At 42.6% G+C, this 24,022-nt stretch overlaps 1 protein-coding gene across 1 annotated transcript in view; it reads right to left on the bottom strand.

Moving 5' to 3' along the window:
* The window catches only part of DENND5B (DENN domain containing 5B), a 117,488-nt gene that overhangs the window by 41,270 nt on the left and 52,196 nt on the right, over positions 1 to 24,022 (bottom strand). The window contains exons 2-4 of the mRNA XM_075142986.1: positions 21,217 to 21,326; positions 15,374 to 16,040; positions 2,185 to 2,372 (exon numbers count right to left, since the gene is read on the bottom strand). Of these exons, the coding sequence (XP_074999087.1) occupies positions 2,185 to 2,372; positions 15,374 to 16,040; positions 21,217 to 21,326 (965 nt within the window). The remainder of the gene's footprint in view (positions 1 to 2,184; positions 2,373 to 15,373; positions 16,041 to 21,216; positions 21,327 to 24,022) is intronic.

Raw genomic sequence — 24,022 nt, 5'->3', positions numbered from 1 at the left:
TCACGTATATACTTTAAAGGGTATTAGGATTAATTTGGTAAAGCAGAAGTGTTCCTTCAGATCACTTTTTCATAATAAACTTGGGCTGTACAAAGAAAAGCATTTCTTCATACAAAACAATTTGCTTTACTTAACTATACAGCTATTAGAGTTGTATAGATCAGTACGGTTCTTTAGCTCAGGGACTGTCTTCTTATCTATCAATATTTCATTTCAAAGGCTTTTTAATTTCAGCTCTGCATATCATTTACAAAATTTGAAAAATGAGATTTGGATTCAGAAAACCCTTGGGGAATTGGTCTCACTTCTCTCTTCAAAAACATCTGATGATTAAAGTTAATGCAGAGAGATTAGTAACCTTAAGACAGCATGATGGCCAGTTGTTAGAATTTTTATCTCTAACAAACAAATGGTTTATATTTAGACCAAGAGCTTGAAAAGCTAGCCCCTCGCCTGAACAATAAAGGAATGCTAAAGCGAACAGCGCTTCATCACTGCTAGCATGTTGAAGGATTTTCTATTTTTTATTGTCTAGAGGAATTTGAGATTCAAGATCTTCCCTGTTCAATACCCCTTCTTTCTCTCCCTTTCCCACATTTACTGGACCTGTGGTGTTCATAAATGCTGTGCCAATATTTTTCACTCATTTGTTAAACATCGTAACAGGGAGGGGTTTCCACCCCGCTATTACTCTTCCCTCACTGGTGATATTTAATTTGTTATTCCATCAATACTGCAAGCCCATCACATTAAAATTTTAATTTAAGGAAAATGACAGCTTAATCTGCTAACTAAAAGCATAAGACTAATAATTTTTCAAATCTTAGTAATTATGTAATATTAGCATGGTTTTACTGAAAAACGTAGCTAGACACCAGCTTCGTTTCCATGCCAGTGCAAATTTCATGCGATTGGGCCATTGTATCCAGGAGGTAAGGCTTTATTTGCACTGTTACATGCCACCAAGGCTAAGATTCAGTCACCTCCACCTAATACTTAAAATAGACCTTTATTAAAAACCGTATTATCCTTGCCCTGTGTTTGTCCCTGCACTTCCACATAGAAACTCCTCCTCCTGCATATTCTCCTCTGCTGCTGCTCCCATCTGCCTTCTCTGTAAGAGCACCTATTCGCAAGCCGTAGGGACTCTGCGCCCAGGAGAGGTTCCCGCATGGAGCTGAGCACAGCGGTGCCACCGTCAGGAGATGGTACAAACAGTTATTCTTAGGGTTCCCACTGATTTTAAGAAGAAACCCAAGTTAAAATGCACGGCACGCTCAAGAGAAGGGTCCAGGCACCATCTTGAATGCAGACAGGCTAGCCACATCCCAAAGACTTTGCAGTATGGAGAGTGATCAGTGGCCAGGTTAAAACGCAAAGCAGTTTTAATCATCTGGGTCAAATTTTGAGGAGAAAAATCTCCATTTCACTCTCTACCACCAGTGATTTTAACACCTAGATTAGGAGGACGACCTTTCCTTCCTTTTTTTCTCTGGGGAAAACATGGTAGACCAGGCAGTTTTCACTTCCCACTGCATGGGAGAACAGAAGATCGTCAGTCCAAAAGACAATCATTGGAGTGAGTCAAGATTTTAAAAGCACGTGTGTGTGTGTATGCCTCTAAGTGGTTCACAGGCACAGTATTAATGCAAATCTGGCTTGTTTGAGGCCAGAATGCTGGTCTAGTAATAGACCTCGACCTAACCAGGAACACGTGGGCTCACCCCTGGGTGGGACGAGGCTGGCAGGATGGGGCTTCTCAGCAGCAGCGGGGGGACAGGACAGGTTTATACCATTTAGCAACCGCACCCGAGATCCAGCTTCATAAAGACCATCCCCAAATCAAATGCTCTTTAGCCTTCCCTTCTATTGATAAGAGTGCGACACTGACAGAGTGACAAGACCTAGTGAAACGTGTGATGTAGGGAAAGCAGAGAAACTTTCAGTGTCACAGCAAGAAGCCGAAGGAGAAGCATTTAGAAGTATAATTAGTGGCACTCATTAAATTCAGAAATGGACCGAGAAGGACTGCGGAGACTTCCCCCACTACCTCACTCCTGCTGGCAAACAGTCTTCACAGTGCCGGAGAAGCCTCCTAACACCAGGCATGGCATTTTCCAGCAGGGATTCACACAAATATTAATAACGCGTTTTAGGATAGCAACCCCAAAGGCGGAGACTGACCTCCTGAGGCAGCTCCAGCTTGGAGCGGTCGGTTCCCTCCTTGGACTGCAGCCCCATCAGGTAGGGAACGGGAGCGTCCAGAAAATGCAGGAGAGAGGCAGGAAGGATGGGGACGTACACATGCTGCCACTGAAATGGGAACAGCAGCGTTGTGATCCCCTCTGCCACTGTCATCAGACGCTGATAATCTAGACAGGGAGAGAGAGAGACAGACATTGAATTATCTTTCTGTGTTTCGCTTTTGAAATCTGGTTGGTAAGGTCATCAGTGACAAAACAAGGCAGAAACCATGTTTATATGGTAAGATGTTCTTTTGAAAATAAGACAGTACTTAAAAACCTTAAACGTTATTTGATTCTTCAAAACTCATTATCTCCAGGAAGAAACTGCTAAGCATAAATATTCATATCTTATCTAGATCTATTCCATCATTAAATTCATTTATTAAAAGGATACCAAAAGTTCTCTCTATAGTACAGGATAATAATACTCTAATTCTATAAAAAGCATGTATTTTTACAAGGGAAAAGGAGGAGGAGGAAGTGAACTTCAAGGAAACATTGTGGTTTCTCACTTGCTCCTGCCTGCCTGCATCTGCTCCACTTACTACTACTTCTAAGGCTGAGTGTACTTTCCAGAAGACTCGCCTTGGCCACACACAAGCAGAAGTTTACAGTCCCTAAGTATTTCAAAGCACTGCTTCTAAGTAAAATCCAAACAGAAGCCCAATAGAAATTTAGTTCTCAAAAATACTCTGTATAGCTAGCATATTTATATCACATTATTTTCCCAAATTTATATTTAATCCACTAGTTCATTGCAAAGCAATGTTTTGGTTCAAGTAAACACATGGTGCGTTACTTTTTAAATTAAAATCTAATTCGATCCAGCTGAGCTGCAAGAATATTTCAGAATTTGGATAAGAGCAAATTATTTCTCAAATATCCAGCTGGTATGATGCAATACCACAACCTATTTATTAATATAAATCAGGGAATCTAGATTTGAGAACACAGTTTTTAAAAAAACAACGATTAAAAAATCACACGTTGGCATTAAAGAGGTGGTCATCCTTCCAGCGAATCTCAGCCTGCAGACAATCCATCAGGAAACAGGTAAAGACCTCTGATTCTTGTAAGCTGCTGGTGAATGTGAAACCAGATGATTGCTTCTACTCCACATCACAGCAGCTTCTGCATTAATAACAACTCCCCCCAAATTTCTAAGAACATGAAAGTACTTAAACCCCAATTTCTTAAGAATCTTAATTTGTCATGAAGAAGCAGTGCATCTCATTTAACGGTAGTGGTTAAAGACAGGAATACCAAAGTGCAAGTTTGTAAGTGACTTTGAACTTGCAAGCGGTGCATGACACAGACAAGAGGGGGAGTCAGTTCTGATTCCCATCCTGGGCCTCCGCCACTTGTGAAAGCTGCTCTTCGCTATTTGCAAAAGGAATTGTTCCCCCCAGCTTCAGTGCACGGGTACGTCGTCAGTAACCAGCAAGAGCGGCAGAAGGGATGTCTCCTCTACGGCTGTATCCAAAACCAGTTCCCATCAGTGCCGGGCAACTCTCACGAGCTTTGGCTTGAGCAACCAGAAGATGTTCACTCTCACCAAGGCCAGACCCAGATCCTTGGGTTATTGCCCATCTCTCCCAGCCCCTCTGCCCCACTCCATGAAATTAAAGCTATATGTATGAACACTCTGGTTTTAAGTCGGGTAAGAAGGCTTTTCTCCCACTGTCTGCTTTTGCCTGGATAGGAACCCAGCCTGGCCCTTCCCGTTTCCTGAACAAGTCAGCCTGACACCCTGGCAGACATCAGCAACAGCAAAAGCGCTGTCATCTGACGCTGCTCAGCTATTAGGAGGTCACTGGGGGGATGCACTTGAATAAATATGCAAATTAAAACAACAAATTGCATAACCCATTCTCCTTCTTGCTAGCACCTCTCTGTGGAAAACCAGCCTTGACCCGCAGAAGGTCAGCTGGCAGGACAAAAACATTTTTCATCTTGTCTTACTAATAGCTAGTCACTCAATCTTCAAAATGATTTTCATGCATACAAGTCAGTCTCAAGGTTGCACCTCAAAACCATTCCTAGCTACAGATTAGCCATTTATGAATCTCTCCCTATGCAATGGTCTGTAATTATACATGTCCAGTGGCTGTCTTGTTGAGGAGCTCTTATACAGAATCAACTTACAACATCTACTGGTGAAGCTTAGGCGTCTCATGACACTTCATAACTCTGAAAGCTTTAAAGTTTAAAAAAAAAAATCAAATACAGAAAGTAGCATGCCTTAGTATGCACGAGATGATTTCAAAGTCTGTTCTGATCTACATAGCCATGTGAAATAACAGGTCTTCACAGCAAAGTTGCAAATACCTTTTTGGATAAGGGCATTCAACTCTGGAAATGTGTGCTCACTCTTCTTTGATGCTATTGATAATATCTAACATAGTCACTAGCACAAGTTTTGTAACCAACTGACTGTGAGGAAAGTTGTTTTTAAAAAAACTAGTGATGACCAAATTATTAGGCTAATTGTTACCATTTAGCAATGTTTGTTAGCAACTGGCAGAGATAAAAACAATTCTGTACCCAGCAGTTTTCACTGAAGAGAAGGAAGTTCCCAGGTTCCTCCAGAAAAATAATTTAAAATAAAACACCTCTAAATGGTTCTTTTGATATATGTTTAATGAATTAAGAAACTCTAGTTACTTTGTATTTACTTTCAAGCCTGTACAAGGTTAGACATCTATCCTGTAAGGCATAAAGTCTTTTTCGATGATGGTATTCTTGTACCCATCAGCATTTGAGGGAAGCTTATGTGGTTACTGAGGAAAACCTGGAAACAAGGGACTCCTACATTTCCCCAAATCAGAGAGAGAAAAAGGGGCGGCAGAACAGAAAAAAAAGGAAGAAGGGAAAGAATGGAAGTGGATGGGAAAACCAGGGTTTGTATAGACTGTGTGCGCTTGCATCAAGGGGGACAGCGTTTCCAGATCCTATCCCACCATCGCTATTGGACTTCGATAACAATCTCCAACTGCAAGCCAAGTTTTGCCTGTTATTTTATGAATGAGAGGCCCAGGTGGGAAAACTATTCTCTGATCCTACTCCAACCTTCAGAGCTAGAATAGGGGAGTAGATAGTATTCGCCAGTTTAGGAAGTGTCTTTTGAGAAAGGCCTGTTTGTTGAGCAGAGCGAGGACACAACAGTCCCGTTTCCCATCCATCTGACATCAAGAAACATCCGGAAAAGATACAAAAAGTAAAAACACTGTCTGGGTGATATCCACAGAAGGTCGCAAACTCAGAGTGACGAATGGCTCAAATCAAGGCAATTTCCTGAGATCAGGGAAATAAATCCCTTCCTCTTCTCAGGGCTCACCCACCTCATGCAGCGTCCGCCACGCTGAACGCAGTGAAAGGCCCTGTGATGCCAACAAGGCTACTACTGGCTGCTTTAAATGCATGAGCAGAAGGTCGCAGCCCACGGTGATGGCCCACAGCAATGGCTGCTGCCACCAGAGCAAAGATTTGATCCGTGCAAAATCATCCCTGGGTACAGAAATAAGTAGTGGACAGTGGAGACCTAAGCTTGGGGCTTCCTCCCTTTCTCTTTGCTGCGCAGCCCGGGACAGTGGAATAAAGGACCCAGAAGGTCTGGAGACTTACTGAATGTCCCAAACACCAGATGTGTTTCTCTGTAGCGTGCAGATGGGGTTTTAGCTTTAAATTTCTCTTATGCTGGATCCCCTTTCCATCTGATTGCTCTACCTCTCTTACTTGCATTGCTATATCCCTCTCTTCCTTTCAGTTTTCATTTCTCCCCACTCCCAAAGTGACGATATATTATATCACAGTATTTATTTTGCTTGGCAGCTATATCTGCATCCCTCGTCCTGCCTTCTCCAGGATAGGGAACATCATCGAGCACAGCCCCTACAGCAAGTTCTTCGTGTTCAGAGTTAAATCTCTAATTTGTACACAGGACATTTTCCAAGAAAAACTGCTCAGGGAGGATAATCCCAAGGCAAAGTGGCCCTTATGGCTTCTATTGCAACTGCTGCCTCCTAACAACCGCTTAGCTGGATTTGGCACGGGTCTGTCTCTCACACTTAACCTTCTCCCTAGGTGAAGGAGAGGGCAACAGAGTCGAGTTCAAAGACTCTGGATCCAACCCCTTGTTCTGGCAGCATCTGCCGGGGGCCCTTGGCCAAGTCCCTGCATCTCACTTCCCTGTGCAGGACAAGTAACCGCAGCGGGGACCCGCTCTGCCATGGGTCAGCAGTTCTGCTGCACAAGCGCCGTGTTTCAGCCACGCTTTACAAAGGTCTGGAAATATTCACATGGCTCGCAAGGTACAACGTAATGCTTAAAATGCAAGCCCTGAGAGACTTCTGTATAATTACGAATCACTATTTTGTGCTAGAGATGGAAATGGTTTCAGCATTTGAACATTAACTCACTATAAATGTTTTCTGAAAGAGGACAAAGTTTGACAAATATTTGTCTTGATGTTGATTCTCCATAATACAATAACAGGACAATAACCAATCAGCACCATGTTACAACAGATACTGTGCATGCAGAAATATCTATCCCAAAGAGCTTAAAGTCCAAACACAGGCAGTGACTGAGAAAACAAAACAAAATAATCCTTCTCCTTTCACTTCACAGATTGGGTACAGAAGCTCTGAGATGTTAAGCAATTCACAAAGCTCAACATAAACATTGCTTTTCCTGCTGCAAAGGAGTCTAATATCTCAAAATCCTTCCCATGCTGCAGCAAAGCGAAACCAAGATCCTCTGAGAGGGGGAAGCAACATCAATGTTACCCCTGCCCAGAACAGCTAAGACCTCCCTTGTTCAGGTGCTACCTCCAAAACAGGTTCAAATCTTTGGTCGTAATCAAACAGAAGAGACTTTCACCTGGGACCTTCTCAGCAAGTGCCCAACCACAGAATTTTTGAGTATAAGGCATGCGTAAGAGCACACACATGCTCATTCAAACCAGAAACGGCGTTCTTGCTGTGATCAGTACAGTGTTATTCCAGTTTTAACACACCCAGCCTTCCTGATGAAAGGACTATTTGGCACTTTTCCAACTCTCTGTTCCAGTAACCTACCAAAGGTAAGGTAGAAAGCCGACCACAGAGCTGGAGTCTCAGTCTGGATCTTTTAAATCCAGTACAATGCTTTAAAAATAGACCATGCTTCCTCTTTCTTTTCCTTTTTAAGTCCCATTTTACATACAATTTGAAAGCACTTGAAAGCATTTGTAAAGACAGGTTACCTGGACACCACTTCCTTTCCTCTACTGCTTTTTGAACATGCATAAAGAATAACTGCAGCTTTGCAAAGCCACGTATTTAAATATGTATCCTGGAAGATGATAATCAGATGATGTTCTCAAAGAGTACCTTATCAAAAGGAACAAAACAATTCTAAGCAATAGTTTTAAACAAAACAAAGCCAACAACAGAGAAAATAAAACAAAATTTAAAAAAAAAACAATGCGTCTTAATGAATAAGAGCTAATTCTTCAGAGCGAAACACCTGAACAAGCTTTAAAACATCCTCGTGACTAATAGCTTTTCCATATGCTCCTCTTCAGTCAAAGTATTATAAGCAATTGCTGTTCAACTGCTACTTTTTGTAACAAGATATGGATTAGCTGAGCCAGGTATATTGGAAAAACTGGAAAACAAAAATTAATATTTTGCTTTGAGCTCTGAGCGGGAGTCAGGAACGGCGCACAACAGTTACGAGACCTGTCTAGTGGCTCGGTACCTTCAGATCTGTAATGTTTATATATAGCATACTGCAGATGAAAAAGGAAGTCTGAAATTCACATCTGAGACAAAAATTGTTTATGAAAGCAAAGGTTTTCAAATCAGATCTCAATAGCTCCACAGAAGCAACGCATATAAGTCTCGCAGACTTCAAAGCGCCCTGGAAGCTTCCACCTTTCATCTGGTTTGTATACCGGCAGCTGCGATGACTGACAAGTCAGACCAGGTGATTTTCAAGAGATGTTCAGATAAAATGCACAAAAATGCTTCAGGAAATGTTTATTTGCCATAGAAATCACCTTGCACCAGTGCTGCCTTCAAGGGGCTTGGACAGGTCGATGACACAGGGCCGTAACCAGCGGACCGTCCTGGGGAACGACCCACGGCATCTCAACGCCCTTTATCCCTGACAGAAGAGGGGACTTACCAGCGAGCGACACAGCACATGAATTACATGATAAAAGCAGAGCAGCAATTTATGCAAATCTGAAAATACACATTTTCTTCAACAGGATGATCAAGACTAGCCTGCATCTAATTGCCTGAACTAAGAACGAGCCTCTCAGCCTGGGGGTCAGCTCTGCCCCAAGGGAAACATCCCAAGGCTGATATTCACCGAGGCCAATTCTTTCCATTTTCCCTCATTGGCAAACGCTTAATGGAAAAAAAATCACTTCCACTTCAATAAATTTCCATTTATATGATTTATCCCTGTTACAGCCGCCGTCAGTGGTTCAGCATAAATTAGTTTATGATTAAGAGCCACCTTAAGAATTAATTCACAGGAAAACCTGAATTAGCTCCCATTACCGGCATGGTTAAACCTCCGAGAGCAGGGCAAAAGCCTGGGACAAGGCGGCAGTAGGACACATGAAGATGCACCTGACGACACAGGGAGCCCCTTGCTCGTCCCTGTGGCTGCCGGGGCAGAGCAGCCTCCCCGGTGGGCAGCAGCTCTGGGCCAGGGCAGCGGGGTGGCGGGGAAGGCACGGACTTCGGCAGGCAACAGCTTTGCTCAAGACCACTTTTGACTGCCATGTTATTTATCTGGCATTTGCCACAGCCGGAATGCAAAGGCCTAATTTAATTTCTCCCCGCCCCGTTCTTTTCATAATGGAAAAATCATAAGATCCGACTAAAAAAAAGTGGAGAGGGGATGGAGTGTGTGCGTGCAAAGTGATAAAAGCAGTTGCCAAATCTTCCTCTACGCTTCACTATTAGTACAAAAAGGGGTGGGGATGTGCTACGGACCTGTACTAGCTCCTTCTTCTTTCCAGCTGCTTTAAAAACTTAAGTTTTCGGGCCATATTGACTTCAACTAACAAAATTGAGCAACTTTTAGTTAAAAAAACAGTTTTGTCTTTCTACCTAAGTTAAAAACCAAGAGGATATTTGATTCTTTGATTATTCTATCCAATTACTTGTCTCCTTTCCAGGGGAACACGCACTGCAGTCTCCTCTGACTCTGGTGCTGTTGAGGCCCTAAACTCGCGTCTCTATCACAGCATAGACACATTTTGTCACCGTGTAAATTGTTCACCATTAGCTCTGCAATAGCTTCCCATTGGTTTTGATGAATAGCAGAGTGGAGTGCAACTATTTAAATAACAAGCAGAGGAGAGCAAAGGTTTTTCTGCATAGCTATTTGGTGTAAAAATGCTTTAAAAGGCAAACCCATCATGCATATATTCGTTTTAAAAAATCGCCCCCAAAACAGACTTTGTAAGAAAGATTTTTCAGACACCATCTTTTTCTAGGTGATGACTATATGTATGTATAGTCATTTGTATAATAATTTCTAAGATTGAAAAAAAAATAACGCGAAGAATGTTTCAATCTTTGAGGAGCCCTTTGAAAAACAACTTGGGAAATGCTCAAAATTATAATGAGTAGAAATAGCCTAAGCTCTAAGAAGTTTATCTTCGTCTCACCCACACGTTCCCTCTCATGTTTAAATCCCTAGAAAGGCAGACATACAAAATGGATTGCTGAGGTTTCCGCAGAGCCCACAGTTTAATTCATCTCTCTCCAGCAGACATCTCACGCCAGTGGCGTTTTGTTACCGATCCTTGGGAAATTGTAGCAGCTATTGCAGAGTGTTATTAACCTGGACGCTGCTGGAAGCCTGGACATTCACAACACCCTTACATCTCCATGGTCGCATGGGAGAGCTGTGCTTTGAAAAAAATAATGGCCACTTGCAAGAGTCTTACTTTCTACGATTGAATAAACTATAATAAAACTACAACAGCAAGTCTGTTTCGTAAATGAAAGTCTGTAAGCCCCAAGCTTACACAACATTAGATGTGTGCTACACCCTGTGCCTTGTTTAGTGATAACAAGTATGACTCTGTATCAGTTTTTTCTGCTTTATTGGGAGTCTCGTAGTTGTTATGTCCTTCCTTTGAAAGCCACAGGAACACATCATAATCCAAGCTTTGATTTTTAGAGGTTTATAAGGCTGCAATCCAAAGACTGCACCCCGAAGAACTGCGGGAAAAAAATTTTTAACCCTCCCTTTGGTTTTCAAAGCCCCATTGTTAAAATTTGGCCCTATTTAAACTTAAAAGTATTCTCTATATGCAGGAAGATGTAACCTGAAGCCACAGGAGTTCTGCTTCTAGTGCTTTCAGGTACAGCTTTCTGTACCACCTTTGCAGGCCAAAGTCAGCACTTAGCGCGGTCTATTACATCTACCCACCAACAGAGATTTTGATTAACTCGCTGGAAGTCCACACTGTCTCCATTAACAGTAAGGGCTTGTCTTTTCAGTCTTGCCATTTAGGTGCAAGCACAGGTCTCTGCCAGTTACCCAGCTATCCTCGCCTTGTTCCGCATTTTGCCCTAACGCTGCCAGAGCACCCTTTGCTGCTCCCAAGCTGCACAGATGTTTCACATCTTCAGACTGAAATGCTATGGTCATAGTGGCTTTTGCCCCAGAAGGACACAATTATCCACAACAGCAGTTCCTAAACTGTGGTTTGTAAAGCCATGGTGATAGCTCCTTAGCACCAGGCTGCTTTAAAGTTTAAACCGTAAACTTGAGAGAAGTTGAGGATTAAGGTAGTTGCCTGCGGTCCAAAACGTTTGAGAACAAAAGAGCTTAAAAAATGAGCTCAAAAAATGAGCTCATCATTCTTTTACATCAGTCTCTCCACCATTCTGCCTGACCACTAAAGCTGCAAGGTGAAGTAACAGTCCACTACCATCCCTTCATTTTCCCAAGTGATGGGATACCACTCACCCGTAAAACACCATGAGCAGAGCAACTAGATACCCAAAGTTGACAATAGCAGCCGTGGTACAAACAGCTACCAATTGGTCCTGTCCACACCACAGAGCTGTGCCAGACACGCTCATACCATGCTGGGAATGCATCCAGGGCAAGCTGGGTAAAGTCACCCAACAGCCCCCACCTTTTCATTTAGTTAGATGCCTTTGTTCAGGCTGCTGGAAACATTATGCCTCAGCTACATGGTTAAAAATAAACTTTTTCATCATCAACTCCTAGTTCACTAGAGAAAAACCACTCCAGAAGAGCCAGTACAGTCTCTGTGCCACCTTCCTGCCAGCCCTTCGCTGCTGTTATCACCAACTCTGTCAGTAACCAGGTGCAACTCCACTTGACCACCGTCCTTCCTGGAGGCAGCCCACTGCCCACCCGTGCCTATAAAGTTTGGAACTAAAGCTGTTTGACCCACTGTTCCCAGTGCTTGCAGTTTTCAAATCCCTTCTGCTCTTTCTTGGCCTCAAAAAGTAATCCGCCTTTAGCTGACAGATGTTTAGTGAGAAGTTTAAGGTTCTTAGTAGACAGCCAGCAGGCTCACTGTACGGTGAGGGTTGTACAGCAATTTATATTTTCACTTGTGCTGGTTTTGGCTGGGATAGAGTTAATTTCTTCATAGTAGCTAGTATGGGGCTGTGGTTTGGATTTGTGCTGGAAACAGTGCTGATAACTCAGGGATGTTTTAGTTACTGCTCAGCAGGGCTTACACAGAGCCAAGGCCTTTTCTGCTCCTCACCCCACCCCACCAGCGAGTGGGCTGGGGGTGCACAAGGAGCTGGGAGGGGACACAGCTGGGACAGCTGACCCCAACTGACCAGAGGGATATTCCATACCATATGACGTCATGCTCAGCATATAAAGCTGGGGGAAGAAGAATGAAGGGGGGGACGTTGGGAGTGATGATGTTTGTCTTCCCAAGTAACCGTTACGTGTGGTGGAGCCCTGCTGTCCTGGAGATGGCTGAACACCTGCCTGCCGATGGGAAGCAGTGAATGAATTCCTTGTTTTGCTTTGCTTGCGTGCACGGCTTTTGCTTTCCCTATTAAACTGTCTTTATCTCACGAGTTTTCTCACTTTTACTCTTCTGATTCTCTCCCCCATCCCATAGTGGGGGGAGTGAGTGAGTGAGTGGCTGTGTGGTGCTTAGTTGCCGGCTGGGGTTAAACCACGACATCACTCAACTTTCCAAAGGAAGTCTTTATCCTTTAAAAAGAGGAACAATTTTTTTGGCAAGCTTGAATGGAAAGCTTCCTTCCAACAGGGCTAGGAGAACCACAAAAAATGTCAGCTTACTTTTCCCACAGGTGTTATTAGCAGCTCTCTCACTGAAATAGTTTGGTGAACTGAAGTAGGTCTTGGTCCAATGCTCTGATTTCTGGAGTATTGTAGCATTTCAGTGAACTCTGACTTTGGGTAAATAATGCTGTCTTGCTTGAAATTGCACCCTGTGGATGCAAGACCATCTTCTGCTAATCTTTAGTTAAATTTGGTAAGGTTGCAGCAAGGCCAGGCCACTGGAAACACAGTCCAGCGAGTCTATCCTCTTTAAAGTAAAAAGGGAAGGAAAGACAAATTTGCAAAATCACTTTCTCATTCTTTACTTTGGAACAGCGATACATAAGCCAAAAACTTCTTTTCATCTTTTGCCTTGAAAGAACTTGCCGTTGAGAAAGTGTTTCTCCCTGATGGATCTCAAACCTTAAAAAGGAGATTTCAGTAGTATCTAGCCCGCTTATATCTCAAATAGGAAAAGAGCTGCTTTGTTTTCTCTTTCAGGAATTGCAAGACTGATACTTAAAAGAAGCCGCAGTGCACAATTAGCCAAGCACTCAGCTATCAGGATATGCCAAAACTGAGGCTTTGCACTTGACCTCCATTCCACATTCCTCACCTCTGGGAACCAGCATTACGATGCTATTTACATAATCACAGTATTTCCCTAATACAACTGTATGCTTTTCCCCATGCGCCATCAAGTTGTGTCTATATTAGATAGGGAAGTAAAGGTCATGTCAAGGACATCCCTAGATTCACCAATAATCAAGGGAGAGGGGAAAAAAAAATCTGAATTTTGGAGGGTGGAGAGGATTAATTCTCACTAGCTCATTTTTCTTTAAAAAAACACACAGTGAAAACAAACAAGACAAGTAAACCCTTAAATTATAGCCAGTAATTGGAAGAAAAACACTCATTTATCTAACTTCTGGTGGCACTGAAAATTGAGTCAAAATTATTTAGTGGATATTTTGTATCTGTCTCAAGGACTATTACAAAAGTAATGCATATGCGGGTTGCTCTCCATCTGCACAAAATATTACTAAATGTAATCTGACAAGCAGATTTTTCCTAATGCTACTAGCTTACAGGAAAAAAGATCTCAGTTTTCAGTGAGTCCATAGGCAGGGACCAGGGTGGGAATGACGAGCAGGGATGGAAAGGCATTTCAGTGGTGTTGCTGCTTAATGTTGAACCCCGGTGTCAAGTGGCAAAGGTAGCACGATTAAAGGAGGAAGAAAGGAGTAAGTCCACACACAGAGAAGCAGAAGGGAGGCGAAAAGCAGCCTAATCAAAACTAACAGCAGGATTTCTGCTCACACTTCAAACTCAGAGCAGATAAAGCCCTTCATTTTCGGTTCTTAAAAGCAAACCCCTGGAGTCCATGCGGAAAAGTGCTCCGCAAAGACCTAGCAATCCTTTGAATTCAGTCATTTGCAGAAGAACTACCCTCCTTCCACCTCCCTGAACATTTTTCCCCATTCTCAGTCATTTATTCATTAGTATTACTATTACACACTTACTGACCTTTTCTTTTATATGACAAACTTGAGCGTTCACTTTTGGAGCGTGAAGGTTCATTACCCATACTCATTTTAGATGACTTCCCATCCTCTCTCTCCTCTCCATTTCAAGCTGTCTGTTGCTTGAACCACATCTCTTGAGAAGTCCAGGTATTCAGCATCTTTTCTTCTTTTTGTTAAAAGGTATGCGTACCTCCTGGCTTCATGTTGTTCATTCTAGTCTGATGAAACCACCCCCCCCAACCTTTTTCCCTGAGGCACATTTTACTAATTTAGGGTCAGCATCACAGAAGCCATTTGGGAACCCAGATAATATGGACAGGCATCCAGTGAGACTTAGAGGAACCTCCAAAACATCTGGACAACCCATTGAAAGTCAGCAGGAAACTTGAACTTGACTTGTTTGGCCACTCTGGTGCGCTGCAGCAGTTGCAGCATATACCTTTTGTACCCGAATATCACCAGACCCAGACTCCCAGCAACCAACATCATACTGGAAAGAGTAATAGGAGTGTAAAACCTCAGAGCACGCCCAGTGCTAAATCAAGATTCCCAACACTTGTAGCAGAGTATTGCCGATTGCAGAAAGACACAACCAGAAGAGAAAAGGTACAGGTCAGATTTTCAAAAGCTTGCTGGCATACTTCGATGTGGACAGGCTCTGTGCAAGCAACTTCTGCCAATGTGGCTAGCCTTTGCCAACTGCAATCTTAAGTGTCTCAAAAAGAAGTACCTTGTCAAAAAAGTTCCCAAATATCTCAAGTAGGACTACAAAGGGATGTCCTGTAACTCCACTCAGTTCCAACCCAGCATTAAAACTTCAGCCTCTAAGTGCTAAAAAACTCACAGTGCTTTAACCAGAACATATCCATCATACGGGAGGGAGGAAATCTCAATTCAATACTCTGCTGAAATTTGAAAAAGTAAGTAGCAAGAGTGTTTTCTGCAAGATGTATTACTTTCTGCTGGTATTTTTGCAGAAGATAGGATAGTTTCATGCTGTCTTGCAGCATGATCAAGGGCAATGTAAGGATAATAATTAAGTGAATTCTATTGCTAGCTGTCACAAGTGATAAATACAATGCATAATTAAACAAGCGGCATCTAGATTGCCTGGAGGAAACAATTATATAGTGCTTTCATTAGGACAGACTAATTTTTCTCACATTTTTTCATTACATTCTCACATTTCACAAATCCGCTGAAAATCAACAGCTTTATATTAGCTCCTGTGGCTACAGCTGCCCAGGAACTGCCCGCTGGCACAGACCCAACACGCATCGCTAGATAAGCGCCCACCTTGTGAGTACAGAAGGATCTGCATCTCCAGAAGAACGCAGGTGAAAACCTGGACCAGGTTCTCCAGGCCCAGCAGCTCGAAGACCTCCCGCAGCGGGTAGTCAGAGAGCGGCAGCTCGTTGGGCCCAGGTCTCTGGCAAATGATGGGCTCGTAAACTCCGTAAAACTTCAGCGACCTCCCCGGGGGTGGCAGGGGCACCTCGTAGAGGATGTTGTGGATGTAGCTCTCCAGGGGCAGAGGTGGCGGCTGCTGGGAGGTCACCGCCTTATAAAGCTGGATCAGGAACTTCTTGCAGGCTTGCATGAAGGGCAGAGGGGTGATGAGGCATATGCATTTGGAGACGTACAGCGTGTCTCTGCTGATGTCGTAGGAGTTGTATCGCTGGAGCTTAGCGAGGGAAGTGGCATCGCCCTCATCGATGCTGCTGGCCAGGGAGTCCATGCTGCACGAGGAGGAGGCGCAGACGCTGCTGTATTGCTCTGCATTGTGCATCTGGTAGAGCGTTTGCATGGCTGTGCAGATCTGCTTGCTCGTGACCTCCTCGTAGAACGTGAGCACAAACCCATACGTACGAGAGCCATCTTCTCTGGTGATGATGAACGAATGGAGCTGCGGATCTCTGTTATCTGCCTGCGTCCTGAAAGACAGCCCTTTGGGCATACACAGCTAAGAAAAGAGAGAAGAAATAGATATAGTTATCCAAGCTACAATTTTATTTTGTTACTTTTGCTTTACAGGCACATTCTTTTTTTCCACCGCATCATAACAAGCCATTTATCATTAAACATAATCACCCTGAAAAGTAGCCAAAGAACCAACAGCCTAAAAGTGATGCTACTTAAGAGGTAGACAGGACTGAAGAAAGGAAAACACCCTCCAAAATCACCCACCTATTAAGGCATTATGACTTATTTTCATTACTTTGTAAAATTATTTTCACTATTGAATAGCCTTTGTCTCATTTACTTAAGCATCATATAAAGACATCCAGTTTTGTTCTCATTCACATATATTGTTCCCACAGTACTCTCAAATCAGAGAGCCAAGGGAGCATCTTATACCACTGAACTAAAATTACAGACTTCTTGAAATTCTTTGATCTTCGCTAATTTTCTTAAAAGAAAGCAAAACAATTGACTGACAGTTATTACATTCACTTTCTTCCGTAAGTGCTACAAAACAGCTTACACTGGAAGAAGGAAGGGGGGCAGGGGGGAACACCCAAAAGCTATGAAAGCCTCGTTTTTGATTTACCACTCAGCAAAATCTTTTGCAGTGATTCTACTACACTGGGTGTTTCTCTGAAACATAGCCCTAGTGATAACTCGAGGCATTTTTCCAGGCATTCCTCAGGAATTCTATCAGCCATCTAATACAAAACAACAAACATCCAGCAAAACTTGTTTGAATGTGCGTCAGCATGAAACTCCTTATGTTCTAGCTAAATTAGTATGTTTATAAACGAAGAACTAAAGCTTCCTTTGTACCTTCCATCTGAAGAAATAAAAAGAAAGAAGAGAGGGAGACCCTTCAAAGTGTTCCTCCTGTTCCAAAAGGCAACACTAGAAGCCAGCTTTCCCACGGGATGTGAACCTACGCACGACTGAGTGCATCCCCTAAGGTCTCACCTTGACCAGGAGTAAATTCTTCTGATGATGGAAAAGGTCAAGAGAAATAATTATATATTTTCAGGCATACTCTATCCTGAACTTCACGAGTGCACCTTGCAGAGACCATTCGACAGCCTGGTAAAACTGCTACCAGGCCAGCTGGGATTTAGGCAAGTGGTCCAGACTCACTTCGCAACACGCCAGCAAGCCCCTAAGTTGCCTAGGACAGCTCTTATGTATTCCTCTAAAAGGTAATGTATAGGGAAAGAAGTAGCCTGGAGTTGAAGAATTTAATTCAATTGATGGGCTTTGCTGACATAACCCATGAAATTGCAGCTTGAACCATTTTTGAATAGCAACCTCATTTTCATTCAAAAGGTTTATCGTTTTTATTGAGGAATTAACAGCAGTGCCATGGTTAAGGCTTCTCCAATAAAGAAGTAGTAAAAAATCCTTGTTTCACCCTTTATTTAAATTTATTCTGCACAATAAATATCTCTTAGCCTCATTTTTTGGCAGGCTTGCTTAATAAAAATTTATTTCTAGAATGTGGGCATTCAATGGTGGCTATAGCCTTATCAAATCCAATCAGGCTGAAATCACAGGCTTTAATCTCAACACTATCAAAGATTATATTTTCTTCACTTTACAGAAAAATACCTGGATAAGCAAATTATATGTACTGGTACAATCAAGAACAGATAAGCATCAAGGAAATTCAGACCAGCTGAGACAATTTCAGAAGGCTGTATTAAATAAATTTCCTCCAAGTCTTAATTATTATTCCCTCGTCCTTTATATACCGAGTATACACACACAAAGGGACACCCATCTATTAAGTTTCAGCCACAGCCTGGCATATGCAGAATATTGACTTTTTAAGACCCTGGCTGCAAACCCTGGCACACAGAGTGCCGCTGTCGTTAGACCTACAAGAAGACACAGGAAAAGGCAGAGAAAGAAAGAATGTGGGAAAGCGCCGAGGCAGGGAAGAATGACCAAGAGTCACCTAAGAAGCTAAGATCAAAAGGAAGGGTCTGTGCTCATTTTCCAGCAATACAGAAAGCTTCAAATCTACAGTTAATGCACAAAAACTTTCATCTTAGTGCTTTGGACACCCATTACTTCCCACCTTGTCTGTGTTTGTCACATGCGCCACAGGAGAGTGCTGGGGAAGAGCTGCTTGGGACGTGCTGGGGGGGTGAAAGCTTTGCCTGCTGGTGAAGCTGGCTGACTAACGGCGAGAAGGCAGTCAGTCACCTTTATTGCATCTGTGTATCAACACAGAACACTATCCACTGATCAAAGTACAGGATTTTGGTTTTCAGAGCACTTTACTATTTATATTTCAACATATCTATCAGCAGAAAAATGTGGAATTAAATTGTACTTGCAAGAAAGCTTATAATCAACACGGTTTGTAAAAACAAAAGGAAGCTGCACAAAGAGAGACAAAAAGATATCAACTAATCCATACCGCACCTCTAGAAGTGATGAGCAGGAGATACCCTTTTCCTAAACACGGAGGCAGGGCAGACACACACACTGTAATCCCTCCCTCCTTCCTTCTCCCAGCCATCATCAGTTGCAGATATTTCTGAACCAAAGGTCCTCTCTGGACCACTGCCCATTAGCACCAGTTCACCTCTTCTCCATTAGATCCTCTATTTCACTTTTTAAGCCCCTGTATATTTTTCATGTTCACAACATGCCACGGCAGCAAGCCTCATACCCAAATTGCACCATGGGTGAGGGGGTGGAGAGAAAGATGCGTTTGTTTGTATTAGAGCCTGCTCCTTCAAATTACACTGGGGAACCTTCAATTCTTTTATTTCAGCACATGACATGTTAAACAGACAATGCTTCCGTGGACTTCAGAAATACAGGCAAAGATTTATATACCTTGATGAACCAGAGGACTAAAATAGGAGGTTTATTTCCTAAAAATTTCACTTTCCTCTCTACTGAGAACTTTGGTTTGGTACAACGCATTACTTGCGGAATGGCCACAGAAGACAGTATGTGACATTAGGCAGGGATCATCACAAAAAGCAGTGAGGGGAAAAGAAATACTTCCCTGTTAAAAAGAGCTCTATATACATTGACAGGGGGAGAAAACATGACTCGTAGGCAGAGTGATTTCTTGGGACTTCAGGGGGTTATTTTTAAAGCGACAGGATGGTTTCAAAAGGCAATTGAAATTCCTTAGGCATTCAGCAAAGCCAGAGTTCTCACAAGTTAACCTTCAAGGATTTATGCATTTTCTTCTCTTGAGGAAAATTGCTTCTGGAAGCTCACATAAAGCAAACACATAGGCAGAACTAATACAGCAAGGCAAGATCAGAAAGGCCAATAATTGCCTCAAGGGATTCTGTGGAGGTGGATATTACTTTAAATGATGTTTCAGATCAAAACAATAAAGAAGTTTTCCAAAAGATGATTTAAAAGACCATTAAATACTGCTGCTGTTAGTAAATGTTTTTTTTTTTCTCCAAGACACATTGCAAATGAAAGATGTGTTCTTCAGCTGTTTGATTTCAGCTGAATGCAGCTTAGTTCAATTATTTTATTTTAATAGGTCTCTTGCTGGTTTTGTCTGATAATATGATCACACTTCATGAATACTAGGTATTTTCAACTGTAACGTGAGAGACAAATAATGCAGCAATTCCAGCTATTACCTCTTGCTGCCATATTCCTGCTGTACACCCCCATCCCTTCTCCTCTGAACACCCCCAATTCAAAGGCAGAACTAAAAGGCATGAGTAGCCTTGGTAGTTGAGTTATTACCATCTTAACTGTGCTGATGAAGCATCGTTCTGAGTCCTTCATGCCTTCTGTATACGCAAAGTGATGTGGAGACCTGCCCAAATACCGCACCATCTCCATCAATGCACATTTGGAAGCAGAGGACAGAAATCCCCAGCTGTCAGTGGGCAAAGTGACTGACATTGGTAATAGGCTCATCTCTGCCTTTCTATGCATGTGCAGTGCCAGAGTATCAGCTCTCAGCACCACCGCTACTTCCAGCTCCTGGGTTTTCATATTACATATTTGGCACAATGCTAAAAAATAAAATTCAGTGGAAATTGAGATGAACTTTGAAGATTTCTACACCTTCACGATTGCAGAGAAGTTTCAAATGTGAACTAAATGTAATTCAGACTGCATTTACCAAAGCCATTTTATTGTGGTTTTTGTGTGTTCCCTGTTTCTCCACCAGAGTGAGGGCCAGGAGATTCTCTTGACTTCATACCCGCACCATACACTGAGGTTAGTGCTGGTTTGAAGTAGCTGGTATGTAGTCCTACCCTCCTCAAATGTGAAGCACATCTAAACTAGATTGGGGGGACGGAGTTCCCTAATTTTCCAATCTTGAGTTAGACCCAATACACAGTTTGAAATCGGTAATATTGCTTTAATGTTATTATTACAACAACTGTTTGCTTTTAAGTTATAAAACAAATAGCATTTTCTGTACTTGGAAGCTCCAATACCAGTAATCTGTTGTCTTTGTCAGGACATGTTCTTAACAAGTGCTTTGGTGATTTTGGAAACATCCTTTGAATATCAAGTCTTTGGGAAAATTTCCAGTGGATCATCGGTCTTTTAGTTGTCACTGTGCCCAACTGTTTTCTTCTTCCTCCCCTGTTCATGGGACTTAACCACACAGACGAACTCACACCAAGTTTAGCTGAGAGGAAAGAGATGTACAGAAGATGCATCGGGGCAGAGGTGTCATTAAAAGTGACCACCCAACAAAAGCCGTGGTTTAGATAAGTTCCAGCTTCTCCGTAAAGATTCCTCTCTCCCTTGCTATATGCAGCATTAAGGTTTTTTGTACTCAAAAATTTCACATGGATATTGGTATCTTAAAAATTCCTCAGTCTGCCTCCTTCCCACCTGTGGATATGTATCCTGGGTGACTACACCCCTTCTCAGCCAGTCACTGAGCTGGACGTTAGACTTGTTTCATCATGCAGTAGAATTAACTAGAACTAACGAGGGAAATGCACCATTTTACTGTTGTTGTGCCTGAAAGTATTCCGTATTTTCACAATACCTCTTCCTCTACAGCTTTTCAACCAGCGTGCCTAGTGAACGCGCTTAGTCCCAGCAGAAGCACCTTGTTCATCACATCACATCACAAGGGCTGGCTGTAAATAACCCAGGAACCACTTGAGAGTTGAAGTTGTCAGAAAACAGCTTGAGAAGAGAGTTTCTCTACCTACCATGTTGACGGCATCCTGGTCGAAGGGGTTCCACTCGATGTTCTGAGGATAATGGGCCAAAACTTTGGACTTGAAGGTTCTTCTTAAGGGACTCTGGTCGAAATTCTCTCCTGCAACAAATGAAGAAATAATGACTTGTCACAGCAGTGAGGCTTCAGAGAGAGCTGGCCTGGGCAGCTTACTTTCATTTTGGGTTTTTTTGGTGAAATCTGAAGGGCATTGTCACTCCCAACAGATGTATTACTTTTAAAAGAGAAACAGAAAAGATACACATTCAGTCTGATCTTCCCCTCCTTCCCACAAATTCTCACTACCGTTGCAACACAGCTTCCAGCTCAGTATTTACCGCATGGAAATGTACCACTAGGAGAAAAATTACCGCTGGAGTTCTATGGAAAAAGGCCCTGCAATCAGCTGAATTTCCATCTTCCCCTATAGTTGAATATCTAGAGATGGCTTTACTTAGATGCTGAAAGAGCACTTTCCCTCAAGTTTGTTAGAAACTGTCTTATGGTCAATAAAAAGTATGAGCACCTCTCAGCTATTATAAATTATTCAAGGATTCATTATAGATCTTTTTTATATCACAAGTCCCATATGAAGATTAAACATTTTTTTTTTCTGCATCAAATTTCAAGGACAGGCTTTTTCCGCACAAAAAATCCAGCAAGTGCAAAGAGGAAGATTGAAATTAGACTTCAAGCAGAAATGCATCCAGTTATCAGCATACAAATAGTGTATTTCATGGTAATACTGCTAATGGAGTTTTCATCATTGGATAGTCTACAGTATGCAACACAGTAATCAAAACAAGAAGTTCTTAAAAACTATTTGTTTTACTACCATCTACTACACTTTTCTCAAATATCAGGTTACTAATTTCATGCTTCTTGCTTTAAAGATTACAGGTGTGTCTTTCCTGTTCAGTTCCTTTCTCACCTGAGAGAAGAGAACAGGATGAAAGCCTTAAGTTTACAACATTAAATGTTTTCACCAAACCTTACTTTGCACTCAAAAGCACCTTTTGGGACTTCTTAGTGTTACCTAGATACTTTTAAAAACATGTTACTGAAATAGAATTGGATTTCTTTTCTTTAAAAAAAAAATTCTATTTATACTTAAAGACAGAACCAATATTTCATTAATGTTTTTAATGAGAGGTTATTTTGGATTAAAAAATATTCAGTCGCTTAGCAAGCTCTGAAGGCAATCCACCATTCCTGCAGAAAAGTTAAACTACAAGTCACGAACCTCACTAACCCCTCTCTGAAGGCAACATGGACTGCGGGAGTATAATTTGTGCTTCCTGAGTTATGTATGACAACTCAACCTTTGTGCAGCTAAAAGCCTCCGAGTGATGTTGCAAAATTCACAGTTTAGCAGTGACCCGAAGGTTTCTGAGGCCACAGCCATTTGGCACGTGCCCTTTGCTCCCTGCGAAGCACAGTCTACACAAGCATTTGGCTCAGAGTGAATTAATCCGAGGAAATTTCTGTACAAACTGATACCTGAAGGCAGAGTTTCTCAGCCTTTGCCTGGCAGAGCTTAGGGTCTGCAGATAATTGAGGGGAACACAAGATAACAGAGAAAAACACAGTGGCAATTCACAAGGTAAAAATTATCCAGGCAAAGTTTTAGGAGCGTTGAAAACCATTTGCTGTATGAAACCCGTAGTACCTCTTCAATGCAGAGGGCAGAACCTGCACTGTCTCTCAGGGGCTCCAGTGCCAGGGCCGTCGCAGCGGCACTTCCACACCAGAGAGGAGGAAGAGGAGGCGAAGGTCAGACATTTCTTACACCAACGCCAGCCACCCGCTTGGTCGGGAAGGGGAAGCAGAGGCTCACGCCGCAGCTCCCCTCCGCGAGGACGTGTGTAGGCAGGCGGAAATTCCTCGAGACGCGCAAGTCCGCTGTGCCGGGACGGCACCTCGCCCCGCTGTAAGTGCCGCTGCCACCGAGTCAGATGGGCAGCCGGGTGGAGGAGAGCTAACCTCTTCCAACAGCACTCGCTTTCAAATGCATTCAGAGAATGGCGTTTAAAATCTTTTCCTTCCCAAGACGTCCCTGAGATTTTAAAGATATGGGTATTTTTATACAACGGCTCATTTTTAACACAGGATTTAGACACATTGCAGCATTATTTTTTTTCTAGCACTACGTCTGTCTCAGTTGATTTTGGTGGGTAACCATGGGGGAGAAAAGCAAATAAGCTTCTGCAAGGATATTTTGTGCTTGGGAGGAAAAAAAGTCCGAAATGATGTAACGCTGCAGCCATATTTCCTGGGGGAAGAATAAATGGAAACGGTAAGGAGCTGTGAGGAGCCCTGGCAGGGGAATCCAGCCTGCTTCTGGAATTGCTCAAGGCAAACCAGAAAGCCAGCAAAAGCGTATGCATCATAGAAATAAAGAAAACTGAAGTTATCAGCTAAACTGGATCAAATTAAAAGACATGTCGGGGTTTAGCTGATTAGCTCACGACATCTGCCAAGTTGGACCAGACTTGCCGCTAGCTGCTATGGCAGTCCAGAGCACAAGCTCTATGAAGATCCTCTCCATGCTCGGTTACAAAGCTCAGACTGAAGTACACAAAAACAGAGACCATTACTCTATTTCAGAAAATGGCAGTAGAATAACCTCTTATTTTGACCCAGAAGTTCTTTGCAGAGGCATTAGAGATAAAGATACAGTGTCATCCACTGATTGCTGAAGTTTCACAAAATAAAAATCCCAACAAGCAAAGCCAGTGAAAATTCTCTCTCCAGGTATGCACTTAAACATACTTGGCAACATTTTTAATTCTTAGTAT

Source organism: Calonectris borealis, chromosome 1, assembly GCF_964195595.1.
Source record: "Calonectris borealis chromosome 1, bCalBor7.hap1.2, whole genome shotgun sequence".
Lineage (NCBI taxonomy): Eukaryota > Metazoa > Chordata > Aves > Procellariiformes > Procellariidae > Calonectris > Calonectris borealis.
This window is presented reverse-complemented; position numbering and strand designations above follow the sequence as displayed.